The following is a 22,114-nucleotide window of genomic DNA, read 5'->3' as shown; positions in this document are numbered from 1 at the left end:
TCTATGCCTTTTTATTGGTAAGTTCAATCCATTTACATTCAGAGTGATTATCGAAATATGAGATCTTCTTATAGCCATTTTATCCTTTGCTTTCTGGTAACTTAATGTTTCAATTGCATCCTTGTCCTTGTGTTTCTGTTTTCTTTATTTTGATTGGCTTTTTGTGGGTTTTGACTCTGATTCTTCTTGTTTTATGTTATATGCTTTAGTTCTGAATCTTCTCTGTGTGGTTACCATTACAAATATGTAAAGATAATTATATATATGCAGTAGTCCATTTTCTTATGTGTATGCCCCATCTCCATTCCCCTTTGTATATTTGGATCTTTGAAATCTTTCTTTTTTAGTCACTGATATCTCAATGTGTCCCTATGTATGCTGAATGTTCATTACTATATTGCTATAATAACAATTCTCTTCTTAATGTTTAAGCTTATAATGCCTTGTTCTTAGTAAGGGTTGCACTCCTGTGTTTCTATTTGCCTGATAGTCACCTTACTCCTAATTATGTATTTTTTTTGTCATTTCATTTAGGTGAGCTGACCCCTTTCAGTATTTCCTGTAGTGCAAGTCTCGGAGCACTCCCTCAAGTTTTGTATGTCTGGAAAGGTCTTAATTTCTCTTTCATTAAATGTAAAGGAGAGCTAGAATAATGTAAGGATACATTATTCTAAGCTAGTAGTTCCTTTCGCTTAATAGTTTAAATATTTGATTCCATTCCTTTCTGGCTTCTCAGTTTGCACTGAAGAGTCTGAGAATAATCTAAAGGGTTTTCCTCTATAAGTTATCATTTCTTTCTTCCTGGCTATCCTGAGAATTCTGTCTTTATCATGATTTTTGATAACTTTAATCAAATATGTCTTGGTGAAGGCCTTTTTCGATTGAGATAATTGTGTGTTCTGTTGACTTCTTGAATTTCAAGCTCTAGCTCATTCCTGAGATTTAGGAAGTTCTCTTTAACTATTTATCCGAAAATGCTTTTTAGTCCCTTTTCCTTTTTCTTGCCTTTGATAATGTCCATTATTCTTATATTTCCTCTCCTGATGGTATCAGCTAGTTCTTGAATTTCTCTTTCATTATTTTTCATACTTTGGTTTCTCTCTTCTTCCTTCTGGTTTATTTCTAGATTTCTGTCTTTTATATCACTGATCCTTTCCTCCATTTGGTCGACTCTATTTCTTAAGCTTGCTAAATCATTTTTCAATCCTTGTAGTGTGTTTTTTAATCTCCAGAAGATCTATTCTGCTCTTTTTGAGGGTTTTAATCCCCTTGCTCTGGTCATCCAGTTGTTTTTTCAATTCTTGAAAGTGTTGATATGACTCATTTTGAAACTCACTGAGTTTTTTTAGAAGTATCATCCTGATTTTTTTGTTATTTAAGTCACATATTTAAGTTTATTTCCTGGAGATTTTTCTCTTTCTGAGCTGCCGTGTCACCTTGGTTGTTCATGGTGTTTAATGTACTATTTCTCTGCCTGGGTATTAATGGAAGTATATTCTGCTTTTCTTCCAGAAAGATGATTTATTACATAAAGATCTCTCTAGCATTTTGCAAAGAAGGCCCTTTTCTTTTGCTTTCCAGTAGGTGGTATCTAAGCCTTTTGGGTCCCTGCTTTATATAAGGCCTTAATAATGCTTTGCTTTTTTTTTTCTTTTATAGATGTTTAATCATGCTCACTCTTCTCAGTCTCAGTGTCTGTCAGGTAGAGACAGTTTGGGTAGTGTTTGCTCAGATTCTCCTGGGGCTCCGTGGTGTTTGGTCTCAAAGGGTATGGGGGATGGAGCCCTCTGAGTTGGGGGTTGAGGGCTGTGGCTATGCTTCATGTTTTGCAACCATGGCCTATAAAAAGCAACTGTTGTTTCTCTGCCATCTCACTTCTCTGCTTTCTGCCCTGATGACTGGCCCTGCTACCAACTGCATGGAGCTCACAGCACTGCCAGTTAGGGCTGTTCAGAGACCTAGTGGCACCTTCGCCCCTCCCACCTTATCCTACAGGGGGCTCTGGTGGCTGAGAGAGGCAGCTTCTTTATTTCTCCAGTCCATTGCCTGAAACCTGGGGTTCTGACTTGTGCTAGCTCATATGCACAGATCCCATGCTCAGATGTACTGGTGTGCAGTTTAGGTGTTTTTTGTTTGTTCATTTGTTTGTTTGTTTTAGTTGAGTTTTAGATGTTTAGCTTATTGTTGTTTCAAGGGGAGAGATCTGGGGACATGTCTCACTCTGCTGTTTCTCCAAACTCCTCCAGGTGTGTTGCTGCAGTTTTGAGGTTCCGAGGTAAGTGATGCAAGGCTTAGCAGTTGGCAACTGTGACACAGCTCTTTATTCCAGTAAGGGTACAGCCTAGCTTTTTTTAAGTCTATTTTTTCTAATAGAAGTATTGCTACCCAGAATTTTTTTGTTTGTTTGTTTGTTTTTTCATTTGCATGAATAATTCATCTGTTTCAACTTCTCTGTTGGGGTGAATCTTGTTAAAAGTTAAAAAGAGTAAGTATGGGATGATCAAATTGCTTTTAAGAATATGGCCTGGAAGCTGTGTATATTACTTCTGCTCATTTCTCACTGGCAACGACTTAATCACATAGCTATATCTGACAGCATAGAAGTCAGGGAAAAACAGTCTTTCACTATGTGCTACAAATTTCAGAACATTTTTTTTTTTTTTTTTTACTAAAAAGGAGAATGGGGACTGGATAGTGAAAGTGGAACAGGAGTAATTAAGGTTCTTCCCACACTATTAATAGAAATATGATAGTCCCAATAAGAAAAGGTCACTGCAGATGCTTTTAAAAGAGAAAACAGTTGACAATGAGTCTGAATTAGGCTCAATGGAAAAATCCATTACGTCTACTAGTCTGCTGAAAATAACAACAAGAATAAACAAATATTATTCTTGGTTCCAAGACTCTGTATGTGCCTGGTACCATGCTAAACATGTAATATGAATTAGCTCATTTATTTCTTACAACTCTACATGCTAGAGATATTTTTCTCTAGATTTTATAGCTGAGAGAACAGGTTTTGAGGGGCTAAGTAACTTGCTCAAGCTTATACACTAAATACATAGCAGAGACAGAACTTAATGTTTGGCGGATTCCACAATTTTTACCCCAATCCCTTCCCAACATCTCTCTTGTTAGCTGGATGATTTACTTTCTTCCACCCTAGGATTACAGGAAGATTCTCATCCTCATTCTTTTGTTCCAAAGACTCATAATAAATGAACTCAAACAGGGATCAACCCTGATAGAATGATGGAAATCATATAATTCATTGCTGGCCGTGCTTTTTACTTTCTGATTTCCCTTCTAGATATATTCTCTACCCTTTTCTGGTCTGCTCTAAGCCTCAGGAAAGCAAATTTTACAGACGGCATCACACAGATGCCTTTGCCCTCTGATTCTTAGTTCTTTACTTGTGATTTTAGTCAGAAGGAGGTTAGAGCAGGACATCTGAATAAGGCAGGAGAGAGAGGTTGGGGTATTTTTATCTCTGTTCCCATAATCCTGGGGTGTGGTTTTGGCAGTCCCTGAGTTCCTGTCAGCCCCATTTTCAAGACTACATTTTTGTGTAGTTCTATGGTACAATACCATCCCCATTTTCTTAAGACCTAGGGGTAGTAAAATCTTCCAGTTCTTGCCAGTCCCTGGTGCCAAGTCTGTTAGTTTACTGAATGTTGTTCATACTTCCATAGATAAGGCCTTCATCAGGTCCATCTATAAATAATAATAAATAAATAGTAACTAATGTCTAAACATCCTTGGATTTCACCTGGGATTAAGGCCCATTCAAGATGGAGCTTTCTCCTATTAATGAAATTTTAATTGATATTTTGATCAGCTAATTATATTTATCACTTACGTTATTTTCACCATTTGATTTTACTCAAATATTTTTCCTGCTGAGTGATTAAATATTCATATTGTCCCAGAAAAACAATCAATTTGATTTTCTTCAGCAATATTGGTCTACCCTAACTACCCTCAGTTTTTCACTCTTCAGAGAGCACTAGCTGAAAGCTAGTTATATCTTCTATAATAAAGAATACTTTAGCCATTTTACAACTAAGTTCAGAAGTTTTATGGTCTGAAAAGTCCTCACATTTCATACCAACTTTTCTCTTTAATAATTCAGAAAATTGAATCTTTCATCTTAGTATTTTACCTGAAGCTCCCTCCCCTTCACTTTATGGTGATATCATCCAACGATGATATAAGACTTTGATAGATCTCCATTTATCTTTTATTAATTATTGACTCTAGATAGAAAATGTTTGTGGACAAATGCTTGACACTGATTCTAAGATCTAATGCTCTCAGAGAGTTTAATAATAATAATAATAGTAATACAACTACTATTTAGTGAATTCCTATTATTCATTGCTCTGGACTCACGTATCATATCATGTAATTCTCGCAGCACTGTAAACATTTATAAATGAGGAAAATGAGTCTTAAAGAGTTTATGTTACTTGTCCAAGTTAATTTGTAAGTGGGGGTGTTAGAATTTATTCCAGAGTCTTATTCAAAAAACTTTTGCTGAGCTTAATCACTGCTTTCTAAAAATCGGTTTATGCAAAGAGAATTTTATGACACATGAGGCAGCAATCTTAAATCTATTAATAGAACAGTCTTCTGGTTTCTAGCTCAAACCCAATACTTTTTTTTTAACCTTCATATCACTCTTATATGATTTGATATTTATTTTTTTAAAAAAGCCAGAGAGATAGCTACTGCTATAGAGAAGAGAATAATACATCCCCATGATCACTTATTTTGATGACATGGCTTTTATTATTAATGAAAAAATCAACATTGGGCTCCATGAGAAATTGTTTTTTTTTTATAGCTATACTGAAAAAAGTGGTTCAAAATTAATTATATACAACTAAAATCACTTTCTTTGACAGGCATTTTCTAATACCCAAAGGTCTGTATTACATAATTGCACAAAACAGTCAACTAGTTTAGTTAAATTTGCAGTTAATTATTCCTGCCAGGGACACGAAAAAGCTATGCTCTTTAGAATGAGATTATCCACAGAAACTTTACTGTGCCTTTTTAAGACATTGGTGGGATAATGCTGCATCTGCTTTGAACATTTTCTAGGCCTAAGAATTTCAGGGCCTTCATGGAGTTTTTCATGTCCTGGAGAAGATCAAAAACTAACTCCTAAAGTAAATTTTAACTTTGTCATCAAGACTCTGTGACTAGTATCCTCTGGTAGGCATGACAGCCACACGACAAACGTTGAGCGCATTGTTTAACAGACATCATATTCGGTGCTGGTCAAACTCCTTGAACACCACCGCTGCCATCTGCTCTCCTGTTTACACAGCAGAAGGTTCTTTAGCAGCCAACACTACACAATCCTAGCCTCCTGGTCAGCATCAGAGAGTACAACTTTCAGTGATTTACTCTCCACTTCTCATCAAGTGCCCAGATGAGGATTAGGGGTGATCACTTACACAGTGTTCATCCCTTTCATTCCTCTAGGTATCTGGCATTCTATCATCAAATCGTATTAGCTTCATCCCTTGCAGATTTACCTTCACCAAAATGCATTTGATTCATGAGCTTCCTTGGTTTTCCTTTTTAAATCAGCAGTCATTTCAAGAAACAGCCATTTGGAATTTAAAGACTCATTTACTACAAAAAGTCTGAAGATATAAACACAGCAAATACTTACTGAGTATCTATAGTGTACCACACAAAGTGCTGAGTCCTTGAAGAAATTGTAGTCCCTGTAATCACCACTGGGGCTTGCTGTGCGGTGGGACAAAATGTGATCTGAGAGCACAGAGGAGGAAATGACTGATTTTTGTCTGAGAAAATTAAAGAAACTTTATTGAGAAGATAATATTTCATTTGGGTTTGGAATCCTGTGCAGGAGTTTTATAGAAAAAGATGATTGGGAGGATAGAAGAAAATTTGGGCAAAGGATGGAGCATGTTTAAAGGCATATTATCTCATGGAAGAACCAGGAGAAGGAGAGAAATTCAGAATAGTAGGAGCATATGATATTAAAGGACAGGGCTGAAAAGATCGATACAGCCAGATAATGAGGGCCTTTGTAGATTATTCTAATGAGTTTAGGTTTCATCCCAGTCTCTAGAAGATATTCCAGAGAGAAATAAATGATAGAAAAGCTGTTCAGTGAGAGAGAAAAGGAGCTTTGTTGAAGCTAGGAGGATAGATGAAAACCTGTACTGTTTGATTCAAGAGGCAATTCTTCGATGGCATTTATTTGTAGATTATATTTTTATGGGTAATTAAAAAGCAAGAGCATTATTTATTATATCACCCAGTTCATCTAAAGTCTTATGTAAAGCATTGCATTGTTGAACTACTCTGCTAAGTAAAACTTTGTTTCAACTGAGGAACTGGGTCAGAATTCAATTTAAGGCTCAATCTTTGAGATCATTTTGAGATTTATTTAGGACAATTTTATGGCCTCATTTCTTATTCAGATTTTACTGCATTATATCATTGTGTGGATCTTTGACTGCAAGCTGTTTTCTTAGAAAAATCAAGTGGTGTATAAATAAATGCAAGTAAAAATAAAATAATATCTATAATATATATGCATACGAACAGTTAAAATTTGCTTATTTTTGGTTAGTGAGAACATTTTTTTCTAGATCTGGACCTCTCAGAAATATCAGATCAATAGTTTTCAAACATGGTATTGCATGTGGAAACTAGAACCTAATTATCAACATGGAGGCATATTAGCATGCAGATAGCTAAAATCTGTATGTGTGATTTTAAATAATTTTTAAGAAAAAAGTACTTAAATGTTTACATTTGTTTATTTTGTTTATTTATTTTTAATAATGGTATTTGCAAACTTTTGACCTAACATCTTTTCCAAGAAATCTAGAAGAATGTGTTAAATATAAGCTGATTTATACCAATCTATTATTTTCTTCAGCTTATTTGAAAAATAGATTGTTTATACTATGGCCTGAAATCTTACCTATGTTTCCTCCAGGGCACTGATCCATAACACTATGCAAAATATAATAGGAAGTTTTGTTTTCTTATTTTAAATGATAGGAAGGTGCCTGAAAAGGGTCATGTACACTACTATTTGGTAACCTTATTGTTCTAATTAATTTCCTTCCTTCATTCTGTCTATGTGCTCAGTTAATATTTTTCTTAAAGATTTTTTAATCATTACTTTATGGAGAGAGCTTGCCTTAACCTTCACGACTAGGTTAAATTCATCTTATTATATGCTTTTATAGCATTTTCATACAAATGCCTCTTCTGTAGTATATATGACAGTTGTAAGTTTACATTCATTTATATGATCTTTTGTTTGACATCTGTCCTCTTCAAAAGTCCCTGGGCTGCCTTTTTAATCTCATTGTTATATCATTCACACTTAGCATATGCTTAACCCATAATGGGGGCTCAAAATAATGTTGACTTTGGAAATGAATGGATGGACATATGTATAATGCATATGGTGGCACACTTTGCACATGCATGGATCAAAAATGATGGGCAAGTGTTCTGGCAGTCCTAGTCAGCAGGGGGCTATTTTTTTCCCCACAATTTTCTTGTTTCTTGAGGGTATAAGTCTCTTCTTTTGTGATCCATATATGAGAAAAGATTATGTAGAATGTCTTATCTTTGTTTAAGATGTTTTTATATGTAAAATAAAGTGGCTGTTCACATGTCACAGCTCACTGCTCAGAATTTTAAGGTGGGAAGTATTGACTGAGAGGAAAGCTAATTTCATGTATTGAAGGATAATGAAATAAGTCCTTTCTTGGCAAATGCGGCATATTAGAAATAACTGAATGGCCATGGGGCTGAGATTTAAGAAAAGAACTGGGATGTTCTGTAGCTTCCCTGGCACATCTATTGTGTTTGGAGTCATAGTGACAAAAACTTTTATTCATTTGACCTCCTTGGGTACCTACTCAACAGTGAATCCTAACCACAGCCTGCCATGTTCCCTAGACTAGGAGTTGCCTGTACCATTTTTTCATGATACAGTTATGTTATATCAGAGGCAGCGTGCATGACACAATGGAAAGAGTATAGGTTTTGGAGTTAGCGTGCCTGACTTCTAGATCTGGCAGGCTTTATATTGATGAACTGATAGGCTCTGGACATATTTCTTATTTTCTTCAAATTTAGTTTCTTCATTTCAAAAATTTTGATAATAACACTTACTTTGCACTACTGATTTAAAGAGCGAATATCTGTAAAACATTTAACATGTCACTATTGTCATTGCAGGATTCTATTAATTTTTTAGAAAAAAATAATTATGAATTAATTGAAAAATATACTAGTAATTTTTCACAGGTATCTTGGAAATCTTGATAAACTATGCCAGAAAATAGAATGCTTAATAGAATGTGGAGCTATATTTAAAAACTATGAAACTCATATCTGACATTCTTAGTAAAATACCATCCAGGCAGAGGGTGGAAACCATGCTGAGTGGCAACATTTGCGAGAGGGACATGGGAGAGTAACCCCCAGGTCTCTGTAACAGAGCAAAATTTTCTCAACTTAAGCACTTGGTATACCACCTGTGTGCTAGCCACCCAGGTGTCATGAGGAGCAAAGACTATCCTGCCTTTAGGTACATTGCTTCCAGTGGGCAAAGTCTGCATTTCTCCTGAAACGTGGACTCTACTTCCATAGTAGTGATGATGCTAGGATTATTTGACCAAAGCCCAGCAAACTTCATGCATTTAAGGGTAACAAGACAGTCCTTTCCTGTCCTTTGCATTCCATCCTAAACAACTGAGTAAAACAAACTGACTGCTAAGATAAGAGCTAGGAAGCAGATGTGTGGTAGCTTCTCTAGTACATTCAATTTGTTTGGAGGCATTGCAGTGCATTTTCTTTCACTGAAAAAAAAAAAGGACTCATATCTTCTCCTTAGTGCTTTAGTTCAAGTGTCAAATTCCCCAGAGACTTTTCCCATTAAACAAATAACATATAGCAGATGTGGTTCCATAATGTAGCAGTTAGCACATCTGATTTACACACAGAAGGTCCTGGGTTCACTCCCCAGTGGAGCCACAGTCCATGATCTACAGCCATGCCACCCTCAATAAGCCTGATGTCTGATCTTGGAAGGTAAGCAGAGTCGGGCCTGTTTAGTACTTGGATGGGAAGACCAGGTTCTGTAAGGATAAGTAATAATAATAAATTAAAAAATAACATGTAGCAAAAGCTATTACTATATTTTAGACTTTAATATTTTATTTGGTGCTTTTGTTACCTTTGTTCTCACTTTAGGTGTGTATGTCTATATTCCTGACAAAAGTACCCACAAATAAAAAAATACAACCTGTCTCATATATATATATATATATATATATATATATATATATATATATTCTCTGTAGCCCTGTGTATTCACTCATAGTGCTTTTTAATATATCAAGTTGACACTTCTGATGGTTATTAAAATAACATGAATTATATAAGATAAACTGAAGTAAAATGAAACCCAGAACTAATGGTTCCTATACATGATGACAGGAATTGCCTATCCTATTTTAGAAAGCTCACCTAATCTTCAAGGTCCAGTTCAAACGACACCAACCTCATAAATCCTACTCTACCCTCAATAAACAGATCTCTATTCCCTTCCCTGCCCGCTTGTGACTTCCTAGCTCACCCTTTTATTCTGCATCATTTATTTGGCACTCATTTTCCATTCCACACTGTCAGTTACTTTGTTTTGTGTTTACATAAAAGTATATTGTAACCTGCTTTAAGAACTAAGACCTTTTTTATTTTTTAACTGAGTCTTTGTGTTTTCCATCTTGCTCAGCACAAATAGTAATATAAAAAGTATTTATTGTGTGATAACATTTCTCCCTGCACTGTTGATTAATCAACAGTGGATTCAGCATGCTGTGCTGGGGACATGATGTGAACAAGCAGATGTGGTCTTTGCCTTTGATTAGAAATAATTACCCCAAGTTTTCCTTCTTCCTCCTTCTATGACTATACATTAGGAAGTAGAGTGGGAAAATGTAAGAGATTGGAAAGGAAAGGAAAATGTGGTAGTTAGGAGAAACAAGAGTTTGATAGAAAGTGCATATATTGCCCCCATTCTCATTTTCACAGTGAAGTTTTAAAAGTTAAAAACATTAGTTCTGGAGTAAGTCCCCGCCTGTGTTCAAATTCCCACTCTCTTGCCTTTCTGGGTCACTTGGAAATAATTTAATCTCACTGAGGCTCAATTTCTATTAATAGAATCTGCCACATCACATTAGGTAATGCTAGGTGCCAAGCTTACTGTGTATGCTTAATCAGTGTTGGTGGTTATTAATTTTATTATTATTTTTAGCTGCTGTTATCTTTACATGTATAACTCTAAGGAAGGCCATGTCCAGGACTGTTTGAAATATGGCAGAGATAGCCCAGCCTGGGAATTTACTCAAAGGCTTCCTTTTTCAGATGGTATAGCTGGCTTCAGGCTTCCCAAACAACTCTGAAGGGTATGAGGGAACCTTTCATATCTGGATTTAATATGACAATTTGTGGGCTTTCTGGTGCTCACTTCCTGCTGGCAGTCTTCTTGCCCATAGTAAGCCTTACTAGATGGGAGGATATGTGAAAGAAAAAAAAAATTCTTCTTTTTGGCCTCTTGGTTGTAAGTTTATGTAGATCTGAGGGAAAGAATCATGTTCAGTATTTTGCAGGTTAAACCTTCCTAGTTAAAACTTTGTTCTCTCCAATACTAACAAAAAGGATTTTCTTCCCCCTCCTACCCTCTCGTTAATAGGGTGCTGAGAAAATTTTGTCAATGAATGAATCAGGGGAACTGCAAGACCTCTTAACCAAAATTGAGGTAATTGTGCTTTTAGCAATTTATTTTTAGTAATATAAATGTTAAACACATTCTGATTGTAAATAAATTTTCCTAATTGAATTTTTCCCATGTTTTTACAAATCTGTAATGGGATATATGTTGCAGTTTTCATTTGATGTCACTTGCCTTTAAGTCTGCTCCAGGTAGAGTGACTTCAGTTGTAGCTTCAACAACTTCATAGTATTAGATAAAAATTCCAGTCTGCTTTATTAGAATCCAATTCTCTGTAATAGAGTCAGTGTTGGTTATTTAAATTATTCTATTTTTCTCATAGACTAGTTCATATCTTCTAAAGATTACAGAGCTATTTGTCCAAAAGTGCACATTTTAATTTTGTTCCTATACTAATAATTTAAGCATCAGAAAAATAGTTATTCAAATATATAATGTACCTCATCAATATGCAGCTAGTAAGTCCTTAATACCTCTCTGCTAAACTATATTTTATCAGTATATTTCTCTGTATGTAGGAAGATCACGAATTTTATTGTCTAACCTAGGACAGTTTGAAAGTGAAAGGGGTACGATAATAATTACCCTGCGACAGCAAACATGAATCAGGATATTCCCAGGTGAACTAGGCAATCTGGTTACATAGTATCTATATGCCCCTACAAGCTCTTCATGATTTAGTCTCCTGTGCTGGTCTTGTTTTCGATTCTCTACCATTCCTTCCACTTTGGTTGGAAGAAAGAACTCTTCATGGTTTGTTGCTACCCTTTTTTTTGTGTAAACTGTTCTGTCTGCCTAGGGTACCATTGTTCCAATTCCCCATTTTCCTCTACCATCTTTGAGGCTTGTATGCAGTATTACTTCTTCCCCCAAATCATTCTTGATCTCGTCCACCTCTGAATTCCTGTAACCTTCTTTTTGTTGGGCGCTTATCAAAAAGTCTTTTGAATTTTGTATTTTTGAGGGTATTTATTTCATGCCCCAAATGAACTATATGCTCCTTGGTTTTAGACATCATGTTTTATTCAATTGTAACCTTGGCCAGAAAGACAAACACAATGAGGATGTGCACATGATAGTCTAAAACTCCTTCATGTTGAAATCTTATGGTTGTAGTTTGTACCTATACTCCAATCCCACTATTTTGGGTTAACGTGCATCTTTCTATTTAAGTGACTTAACTTGGTTAATGTGTATTGCTATTTTATGTGCATATTTTTAATTTATGTAAATGATGTCATAGAATATATCTAATTTTGTTTCAAATTATTTTCTCTAGGCACTGTTTTTAGGTAACAGCTATATTGCTATGTGAACATTTAACTATTTCTTCTAACTGCTGTATAGTTCTCATGATAACACTGTTCAATAGAAATTTCTTTGATGATGGAGATATTTTGTATCATTCTATCCAAAATAGTAGCCACTGGCTGCATGTGGCTATTGAGCACTTAAAGTGTGGCTAACATGACTGACGACCTAAAATTTTCATTTTATTTAATTTTTTTTTACTTAAATTTAAATTCAAATAGCCACATGTGGCTAGTGGCTACTATTTTGGACAGTGAAACTCCATGAAGCCCACCCACTGTTCTTTACCTACCCACTTTTCCACTGATGAACATTTAGCTGTCCTCCACCTCCTTCTACCAAACAAAAAGTGCTGCAAGGAACAGTGTTGAATATGTTTTTTATGGATTTCTCTAGAAGTAGAAATTGCTGGGTCGGAGCTTATGCATATACTTAGTTTTCCAGGAAGTGCCAGATAAAGGTCCAGAATGATTGCACCACTCAACACTCCCTCTTATAGAGAAAGAGATTTTGTATGTTCCCATATTCCTGACAATTATGTTACATTGCTCTCTAATTTACAGTTGTCTAATTTTAATTGTTTTACTGATTTCTGTTTTTATGATTGCCAATGAGTTTGGACATTTCATTGTATGCTTGTTAGATTTTGACTGATTCTACTGCTGTAAATTGTGTATTCTTAGATCTTGCTCATTACATGTCTGGAAATGCCTTTTTCTTGATTTTCATACATATTAATTTTTTTGTTGATTTGAATCATCGCAATATTTCCTTTTGGCTTCTTTTGACTTCTTTCATGGTCACCTAATGGAAATCCTGTAATATAATCAAAGCCATTATAATTTTTTTAATATTTTGTGCTTTTGAACTTTTATTATATCTAGGTCATATCAAAATCCAATTTTATTTTCTTACATATGGTAGACTAACTTCCTAACATCATTTACTAAATAATCTATTATTTATTGCTTTGTTGTGCCAATTTTATATTATAGTAAATCCTCATATATACCCGGGTCTTTGTCTGAGCTCTCTAATAAGTTTCTTGTTGTACTAATATCATACTATATTTATTATTGTGGTTTAGTAGCAACTTTTATATTCTTATAGGGTGAACTCTCTCATTAACCTTTTTAAAGATCGATTATTGACTTAGCTATTTATACACTTTTATTCCTTTGAGTCTATAATTCTTTAATTTTGCAACTTGATTAACACCACCATGCTATATTAACCTACCTTTCTCTCTTTCTCAGCTCAAATAATTTTGGAAAGAAGATTTTGTTCTCTCATTAAGTCTGTCTCCATTCTCCCAATGACATAAATAAGACACAAACATTTAAGACTATTCTTAATGTTGAAAAGAATGGCATGATACTGGCTTCTAATATTATAGGAGTTGGAAAGTGCTATAACTCTGTCGGGCTGATTTGCCCATATAATAAAACAGTAAAGAGAATTTGAAGGCATCCAAAAAAAAAAAGCCCTGAACTGTGTCTGTAAAAGGGACTTGCGTTTAATGCAAACTAATCCAAGTCAAGAGACTGGTCCTGGAGAATCATTTCGAGGAGCCACGCAAAGTGGAAAAGGGATGTAAGACTCAGATCCATTCCATTCTTCTGGTTAGCTTTTGGCAATGGAGCAGGTAGAAAACAATGGAGTACTTACTATGTAGCAAGTAATATTCTTGGTATTTTGTGTAATAAGTAATTGAAATCTCACAACAACTCTGCAAGGTGGGTTCTGTTATTATCCCTATTTTATAGACAAGGAAATGGAGGCACAGAGGATTAAATCATTTGCTCAAGGCCCTACAGACAGTGTTTGGTTCATGATTCTAACCAGCCTGACTCCAAAGCCCATGATCTTAACCATGGATTTTTGCTGCCATCATCCTTGAATTAAGTGGCATATTGGTGTTTGGGAAATCTGACCATATATGGCAGGCCCCAAGGCCCAGGTGAGAAGTTTACGGTGAGGTAGGCAGAGCATTAGGTCCAGGGAACAAACTAGGTTTTAGAACTAGGCTCTGATGTTAGTGGGACATCATGGAAGGTGGGCAAATTGGTGATAACTTTAGAGAGATACCATACAGATCCTACCAAATTCTAATTTGCTGTTACTTGGGTGCTATATAGTAGGCTATGAATGCCTTGCTCCTTGTAATTCAGGCCCCAGTTTTCAGCAGTTATCTGAGATGATAGTAAGGAAAACGGTTAGCAGTTGCAGTTGAGCCATCAGAAGTGGTGTCAGCAAATAATTTCAAGTTTTCTAATCTAAGGATCTTAGCATACATCCTGTCCAAGTGAAAATTGCTCTGGGAAGGTGAGTGGGTCTGATTTTTTGATGAAAATTGTCAGTGACCTCAAACATGAGGAGCTGGCCAAAAGCAGCAGAAACAAGTGAAATATAGCAATAGCTGGTATGAGACGGTTTTGATAAGGCTAGATGCCCCAATGGGGGCTCTGTTCCCGAGACAGTTTGCAAGGGATTCTCTTGATAGAATATGAGCCCCAGGTAGACACAGATTCTTGTCTATTTTGTTCTGTTCTTTACCTATAATGCCTGGAACAAGGATTGGCAAATGAGTACTAAATGAATACTTTTGAATTGAGTACTTTTTCACCCAAGATTTTTTGGTTTTGTTTTTTGTTTTATTTTGTTTGAGAAGGCAAAGCAGTTAATTGATTTAAAAAAAATAAAAAAAAGAAGATAAAAATCAATATTTTATGTAAAGGAGTGTTTGGGTGAAAAATATGAATAAAAAATTATTTTTGGTAAAATTTATTTATATTTATATATTTATTTATATTAATAAACAAGCTAAAGATTAGAAGCAAAGAGGGGAGCAAGGATTTCCCTAAAGCAATAACCAAGACAAATGACTGATCTTGCTGGTGTTCACATAGAGGAAGCAAGGGAACCTGAGATGTATTAACGAACACCTTGTTATGGCAGGTACTGGATTGAAGTTCTCATGGTAGAGAAGCTATAAGTAAGCTTTTGCCTTGCTATTTTTCTAAGGATATGAGCAAACATTTTGGTGTCATTTCTAGTGAGGTTGCCAACAGTGTCCAGTTTTTGCACTTTTTTTTTTTTTTTTTTTTTTGGATAAAGCCTAATTCTTCTCTGAGGGCTCTGTTCATGAGGAACAGAGGTAAGATGCCCAGCTACACAGCGAGGATGCTGGAAATGGCACAGACTTTCTGTATAGGGCTTTGGAGCTGACCGTACAAGGCTTTGTAGCTGTCAGAGTTTGTCCTGACCCATTCTGGATGACGGCCCCTCTCAGTGGGGTGATGGCTACAGCATATTCAGAAACTACAGCCTTAGAGCACCACCTACCCACTGGAGAAATCTAGCCATGTGCTCAGCCTGTCTCTCTCTGAAATATAAATATCTATTTAAGTAGGCTTATGGCAGTACATCTCATTGGGTTCAAGAATCAGACTTATACATTCGGGCTTATATATTTTGTATCATAAGCTACAAATTTCTTATGTATCTGCATTTTGTTCAGTGGCTTCTTTGCCAACTCTGTAAATTTGAGGGTGCTAGAAACTCTAATTATCAAGTAAGATTTTGTTTATTAGCAGATTGTTCAGACAGAGAGATGTTTATTAGGCTCTTAACAAGTATTTGCTGAATGAAATTGCCGAATATAGTTTAAAACAAAATATACAGACAAAGCTGAACATCCAGAGATGATTATGTATTGTGTGCACTCTTTGACAGTTTGTTATGTGAATTAAGTCTACTTTATATACAATCTGGATGATGGGGTTTATGGTTACAGAAACTCAGATAATTTCCTTACTCTTTGGTAGAACACTTAATAAGAGACTTTTAGGCTCTTCTGGAATAGGATTAGATGATCTGAGGTTAAGAATAAGAAGTACATTTATTTCCTGATCTTGAAGAAGACACTGAAGACTTTTGATCTTAGCATCCTAGTTCTATATTAAATAACAGAAAAAACTCTATATTTCTTAAATTTGAGTTATTACTACAAAGAAGTACATTTGATTATCATTTATGAAGTCCACCCTTGTATCCTTGTCTCTTGGACCTTTGATAAACATTTGGGAGTTATTGGGTGCTTCAATGCAGATGAATGCAGTATGGAGTGAACCTATTCAAAGCTCTAAGGGTGAGGATAATTGCTGTTATTAAGAGAACAAGGATCTGGTTCACTGCTATATCCCAATGTTTTGTGCAGTGCCTAGTGAGTGGATACTCACTAAATATTTGTGGGATGAATGAATAAATCTCAACCACTGAGTATTTTTAAGAAGTCCTTCACCAAGAATATGTGAAGAAATAGCTGAAAAGGAGGATAATTTTTCATTCCTTTTTTTTTTCTCTTGAATTCCACTCCAAAGAGGAATGCCTCAACATAAACCGCTATCAGAGGAACAATATTCTATAGATTTAGTACTCTGTGTGCTATTCTCAACCAAGTCTGCATGGTTTCTCATTTTGCCAGGCACTAGGACACTGAAGCACTACCCTAGATTCCTTAGTTACTTGAAAGTCAAAGTTCTGTAGTTGACCTCTTCATTGAAACTGGAAGTCTGCTTTGCTGCTAATAATAATGACTCTTGTTATTATTATTATCTTTATCTGAGTTTTGGGGAATTCCTTAGCTCATTTTGCATTTTGCCCTGGGGAAAAACTTTCTATGAAAGTGTTGTAGTTAGGACACAGGAGCATTTAATACAGTCAGCATTTTTTTCTTTGCAAGGAATCTTTAAGCTAGAACCAGAGTTCCAGTGTAACAAAAGTACTCTTTGAAGGAGATAACTAGAAATGACTGAATCATTTATTTTTATTAGAAGAATAAATGAAGTAGATTGTACTGGATGATGTAACTGAAATGAGATTCCTAGAGGCTAATGGATCACTGGAAGAGCTTTAGCGGGTGGCCTCAAGACCCATTCCCACCCACCTCCACCTCTGCTTTAGTCACAGCATTTATCCTCTTCACTGTTTTACATTTGGGAATTTTACATAATATATTATTTGAGAAACAAATGGATGTAAATAAAAGTTGAAACTACTGTTGAAGAGGAAAGAACATGTATTTGCTCATGAAGAGAGTTCTCCAATACCCAGTTTTCTAATTCCCCTGTAACCTGAACATTTTCTTTACTCGTTAAAAGGCTTTGATTCCTCGTTTGTAAAATGAAATAGCCTTTATTATATCAGGTTGATGTAAGAATTGGGGATAGACTCTATAGGTTCTGTAAGCCATCCTTTTCCTTTCTCAAATTTACAGCTGAAACAATTAATCTTTTTTCTCGAGAATGAAAGTAGCCTCATAATCTTTCCAACACTGTGCTCTAAGACATCAGCGTTGACACATGAATTGAACACATTTACTTTCCCTTTCTTACTAGGGAAACACCTTAAACCAGAAGACTAAGCACGGAAGTGTTATTTAAATAAAATGACTGTAAGAATGATGGAAAATGGCTGTGTTATATGAACACAAGCAATTTAGCTTGAGGCAACAGTTAAAAAAAATCCCTTCACATAGGATTTATTAATAAAATAATAGCTAACAATGAGTAATCTTATTGAATAGTTACTATGTGCTAGGCAATATTCTATTCATTTTACATGAATTAATTCATCAAATCCTATTAACAACCCTTTGAGTAAAAAAGATAGACCTTATAACAGTATTATATGGATTCTGATGACATTATTTTAGAATGGCCTTTGGTCCATTTGTGATTCTCTTTAAAAATGACAATTTAGCTTTTAGTATTTATATGGTAATTTTAAGAAATTTATTTATTCTGACTTGTGGATAAACTATTAAGAAACAGCGGACTTTTGGTATTTTGGCCCTTTGAAAGTAATCTGTGTCAGTTCTATTGCAGGCCGAAGTTGTAAAATAATTTTTAATTTTGTTGGGTTACCAGTTTGAATTCTGTGTGCTATGAGCCTAGTGTCTGCAGTGTGTGACCTACGCTGTGAGTGAGCCTAGAAACTGCCTAACACTCAAAATCATTCCAGTTTTGTTGTTCTTTTGTTGTCATCACAAATATCTTTTATGGGAAAACCATATGCTATTCAAGAATTTGGTCATTCATAGATGTCTTGGGTTATAGAAGGAGTTACTATTTGGCCAGTGTGCACAGGTGCAGCTATACTAGTTATTGAAAATATTGAAAAATGTTTGTACTGATTGTTAAAGTAATTTATACTGGTTGGTAAATAGCTGCTATCTCAAGACACCCAAGCATCTCTCTTCTTCCCTGTTAGCAGGTCTCCTATAAGGGTAGCCAGATAAAATATAGTATGCTGACTTGTATTAAACCTCAGATAAATTATGAGTAAGTTTTTAATTTAAGTATGTCCCATAGAATATTTGGCACGTACTTATTCAAAATATTATTTATTTTCTATCGAAATTCAAATATACCTGGGCATCCCATATATTTATTTCCAAAGTTCGACAATCCTGTTTTACTTGGAATCCAGATGTATTCATAATCCAGCACTAATGAGTGAGTACTGGACTCTGGGGTGCTGTAGATCCTTTCTCTGGGACCTAGGCCAGCCCAGCATCTGTTCTAACTAGACGGTGCTCTTGCTGTGCAAGTCATTAAATATTTTTTAATACAACGTTCTGGCATAGCTCTAGTAAATGTCAAGGTCTATTTTCTTTATCATATTCTTTCTAAAATTTGATGAATACACCATTACTTAATTAATTTTCTTATATTCTCTTTTAAACTACACTTTTTTCCATCATTGGATTTACTTTTACTCAAAGTATTTTTTTCTAAAGACATTTTAATATTATGAAAAATGATAAGTCCACTATACCATTTTTGGGGTCAATTCCTGCACAAAGAGATAACAAAAGCCATCTACAAACTAACTGAATTTCCACACACACTAAAACTTTTTTGAAGAGCTTTGAGTCTCTACAGACTTGATAAAGTTCCTTGTTTGTGTCATTTATGTTGGCAGCCATTGCTTTCCATCAAAGTAATTCTCTGCCAATAAAAATGAGATATTACATAGATTTTGCCATCTTGACATAATAGCTAAGTCAAACTGTAATTGCAAATGAATCCCACTATCTACAGAAAATGCGTATCTCAAAAGTGGTCGGAACTATATAAAGTTTAAGGCAATCATGTACTCAATGTTTTCCAAAATACTTCCCACAAAGTAGTAATTATGATAGAATTATAGAATTATAATTGTTCCTGGGAAAAGAGTTTATAGTTGTATGTGCTAGGGAAAAGGTAGGTTAAACCCAGTTAATCAGGTTCCTTTTCTGCTGAATTTTTTTGAGACTTAGTATGTGTGATGTGAATCTCCAGAGAAAAGTTATGTGTATGTATAAGTATGTAAAGCATGTTTGAGTGTGTATGTATATGGGTCCAGATTTCCCAGCTTTATTTCAGCCATTATTCTGAAAGCTGTGCTTTCAAACATTGCTGCAGATTCCTATTTTGCAAGTCAGAAGCTTGGTATTCACTCACTTTTCTCTTTGTATTCATTTATAATGGCTCCTAATCTCCTCCCAGCTGATGGATACCACTAGTGGACTTCAGCAAAGGTTACATGCTCAAAAAAGCAAATAGGAACGTGTATAAATTATTTTCAAAATATTATCCCGAACACACAGCTTAGTTGTTTTGTTCTACTTATTAGAATACTTTATCTTTACTTGAGGTAGAAAGGCTGATAGCTACTGTGTGAAGTTTTATGGACTTAGGTAAATATCTTAAGGTTTTAATACTTATTTCTTTAAATACAAAATGAGGAAAAAGTTGCTTGAATTATCTGCTTTATAGAAAGTGTCTATGCGAAGAGTAGAGCCAGGGAAGATTCTATATAATAATGCGTTTGAATAGTACTTTTTTAAAAAACAAAGCACTATTCAAATGTGAGTTTTAACAATAGATCTCCAGCTGATAGTGGCTGCTCCACATTTCAGCCTTTAATTTTCTGATTTTCCAGATTCACTACTGGTGATACTATTTAATAAACAGACATAAAACTGTTAAGAGATAATAGAGAGAATGTTACTGTATTTTTCTTTAATGGCAATCATCTCCTGAATTTTTTGATTTGTAAATATGTGTTTTCACATGATGGATTTCTTGAAGTGTGTGGCCTTTGATGTAAAATGCACCAGACATTACAAATGGAAATCATGTTATCGATGGCCATCAATGGTTCAATGAAGGAAGCTTTAGCTAGCCTCTCCCTTGAGTCTAACGTATATTAATGGTAGGTGATTCCAGACCATAGCCATACTATACTATTATTATTTTTATGACCATCAACATATAGAAAGACAGGAAGGCTGACTGAGTTGTTCATGCTAACACATTTTCTATTCTCTCTTGTCCCACCCCGCCACCTGATACAGAGAGTGCAGCATCCACACGAGTGTCCCTCTTGTGGAGGCTTTGGCTTTCTTCCATGCTCCGTGTGCCATGGGAGCAAGATGTCAGTGTTTCGAAACTGCTTTACAGACTCTTTCAAAGCCCTGAAGTGTACAGCTTGCAACGAGAATGGTCTTCAGCGCTGTAAGAGCTGTGCCGGATAGGGAAATCTTCCACCCAAGGAGAGCCTCATTTTGTTAATTGAAGGCAATATTTTGGTTTATACCTTTTTAAAAAAAATGTCATATTTATGGATTAATCAATAAACTTTGTTTATTATAATTGCCTTTGTTTTGAATTTTTGCAGTGACCATCTTTATTAATTTATTAAATTAAAAAAAATGTTTACTTAACATTACTATGTGCCAAGCTCTGTTCTAGACCCTGGTTTCTATTTGGAATTACCCAGTACCATTCCAAAATATCCAAAGTATGACTCCTCAAATATGTTTGATCTTCAAAAGGAAAGACAAAACATTTCTAATGATGCCTATTTCAGTGTCACCCTTTTTTCTAGATGAGTTAATTCAGCTCTCTAGAATATAATACATTTTTTTTTTTTTTTTTTTTTTTTTTTTTTTTTTTTTGCGTGTCCCAGTTATAGGGAAAAAGAGAGCTCTGGAATGTGAGAAAGAAAATGATGATATTCTTAGACAGTAGAATTTTTTTAATTTGTAAAAGAGTCTTGGAGCTGATGATATTAATGATAAATAGTTAATGTTATCAGGTAGATTTCTTGGTGCCAAAAGACCTATCTGGATTTTTTTTTTTTTTTTTTTTTTTTTTTTTTTTTTTTTTAGCATCTGCTTTGTGCTATTGTCACAGAAAGCTCTCCAAAAGAGCTTTTATGTGCTATTATTGTCCTCTTGAGCTGGACACAGTAAGTGACAATAGCAAAGTAGACAAAAAGAAATTTTGCTATAATTATCAGTTGATGCCTACCTCTGATGAATTCCTTTACTGATGATTTAATAAATCATCTTCACAATATTTGTGCTAAGGTCATCAAAATATTTCATACTTTGGTTTTGTAAAAAGCTATAAATATTTACCAAATACTTTCTAATCAGCCAAGCACAGCATAAGTTATAATTTCTGCTTTCATGGAATATACCCTCTAAGAAGGAAGGATTAAACAAATAACTATAAGCAGAATGAGTCTTTAAATACAAAATGGAACAGTGTACTATGGGGACATATAGATGAGTTAGAGAATGGTAAGAGAAGACTTTGTTGAGCAACTTATATCTAAACTGAGACATGAAGGATACTTTTAAACATGTTAGTCAAAGAGCAAGAAGGATAATGCTTCTGGTAAAGGAAAAACATGTGGAGACTCTGAGTTTAGAGAAAAGTTGTATGTTTGAGGAACTATAAGAAATCCAATATGGAGAGTTACAGTCTGGTGATAGAGGAACAGTTTATAGCAGACTAAGCCTACTGCTAATAACACATTTATCCTGACCAAAATAGTGAAAAATAACTGTTCAAGGCATTGGAAATAAACTAAAAATAGAAAAGAACAGGAAGGCATTCAATCACTAGATGAAGGGAAATGAAATGAATCCCACAT

At 34.9% G+C, this 22,114-nt stretch overlaps 1 protein-coding gene across 3 annotated transcripts in view; it reads left to right on the top strand.

Moving 5' to 3' along the window:
- The window catches only part of GRXCR1 (glutaredoxin and cysteine rich domain containing 1), a 112,492-nt gene extending 91,669 nt beyond the window's left edge, over window positions 1-20,823 (top strand). Inside the window, exons 1-3 of one of the 3 annotated variants that reach the window (XR_001594831.2) lie at window positions 1,899-2,275; window positions 10,772-10,837; window positions 20,526-20,564. Coding sequence is in view for 1 of the 3 variants with exons in the window: in XM_016127978.2 (XP_015983464.1) it covers window positions 10,772-10,837; window positions 20,526-20,705 (246 nt within the window). In the remaining 2 variants the exon portion in view is untranslated. Of the gene's footprint in view, window positions 1-1,898; window positions 2,276-10,771; window positions 10,838-20,525 lie in introns of those variants that run through there. The other 2 variants (XM_016127978.2, XR_004953126.1) reach the window with 2 other exon arrangements.
- The last annotated feature ends 1,291 nt before the right edge of the window (window positions 20,824-22,114 follow it).

Source organism: Rousettus aegyptiacus, unplaced genomic scaffold (assembly GCF_014176215.1).
Source record: "Rousettus aegyptiacus isolate mRouAeg1 unplaced genomic scaffold, mRouAeg1.p scaffold_m13_p_10, whole genome shotgun sequence".
NCBI lineage: Eukaryota > Metazoa > Chordata > Mammalia > Chiroptera > Pteropodidae > Rousettus > Rousettus aegyptiacus.
This window is presented reverse-complemented; position numbering and strand designations above follow the sequence as displayed.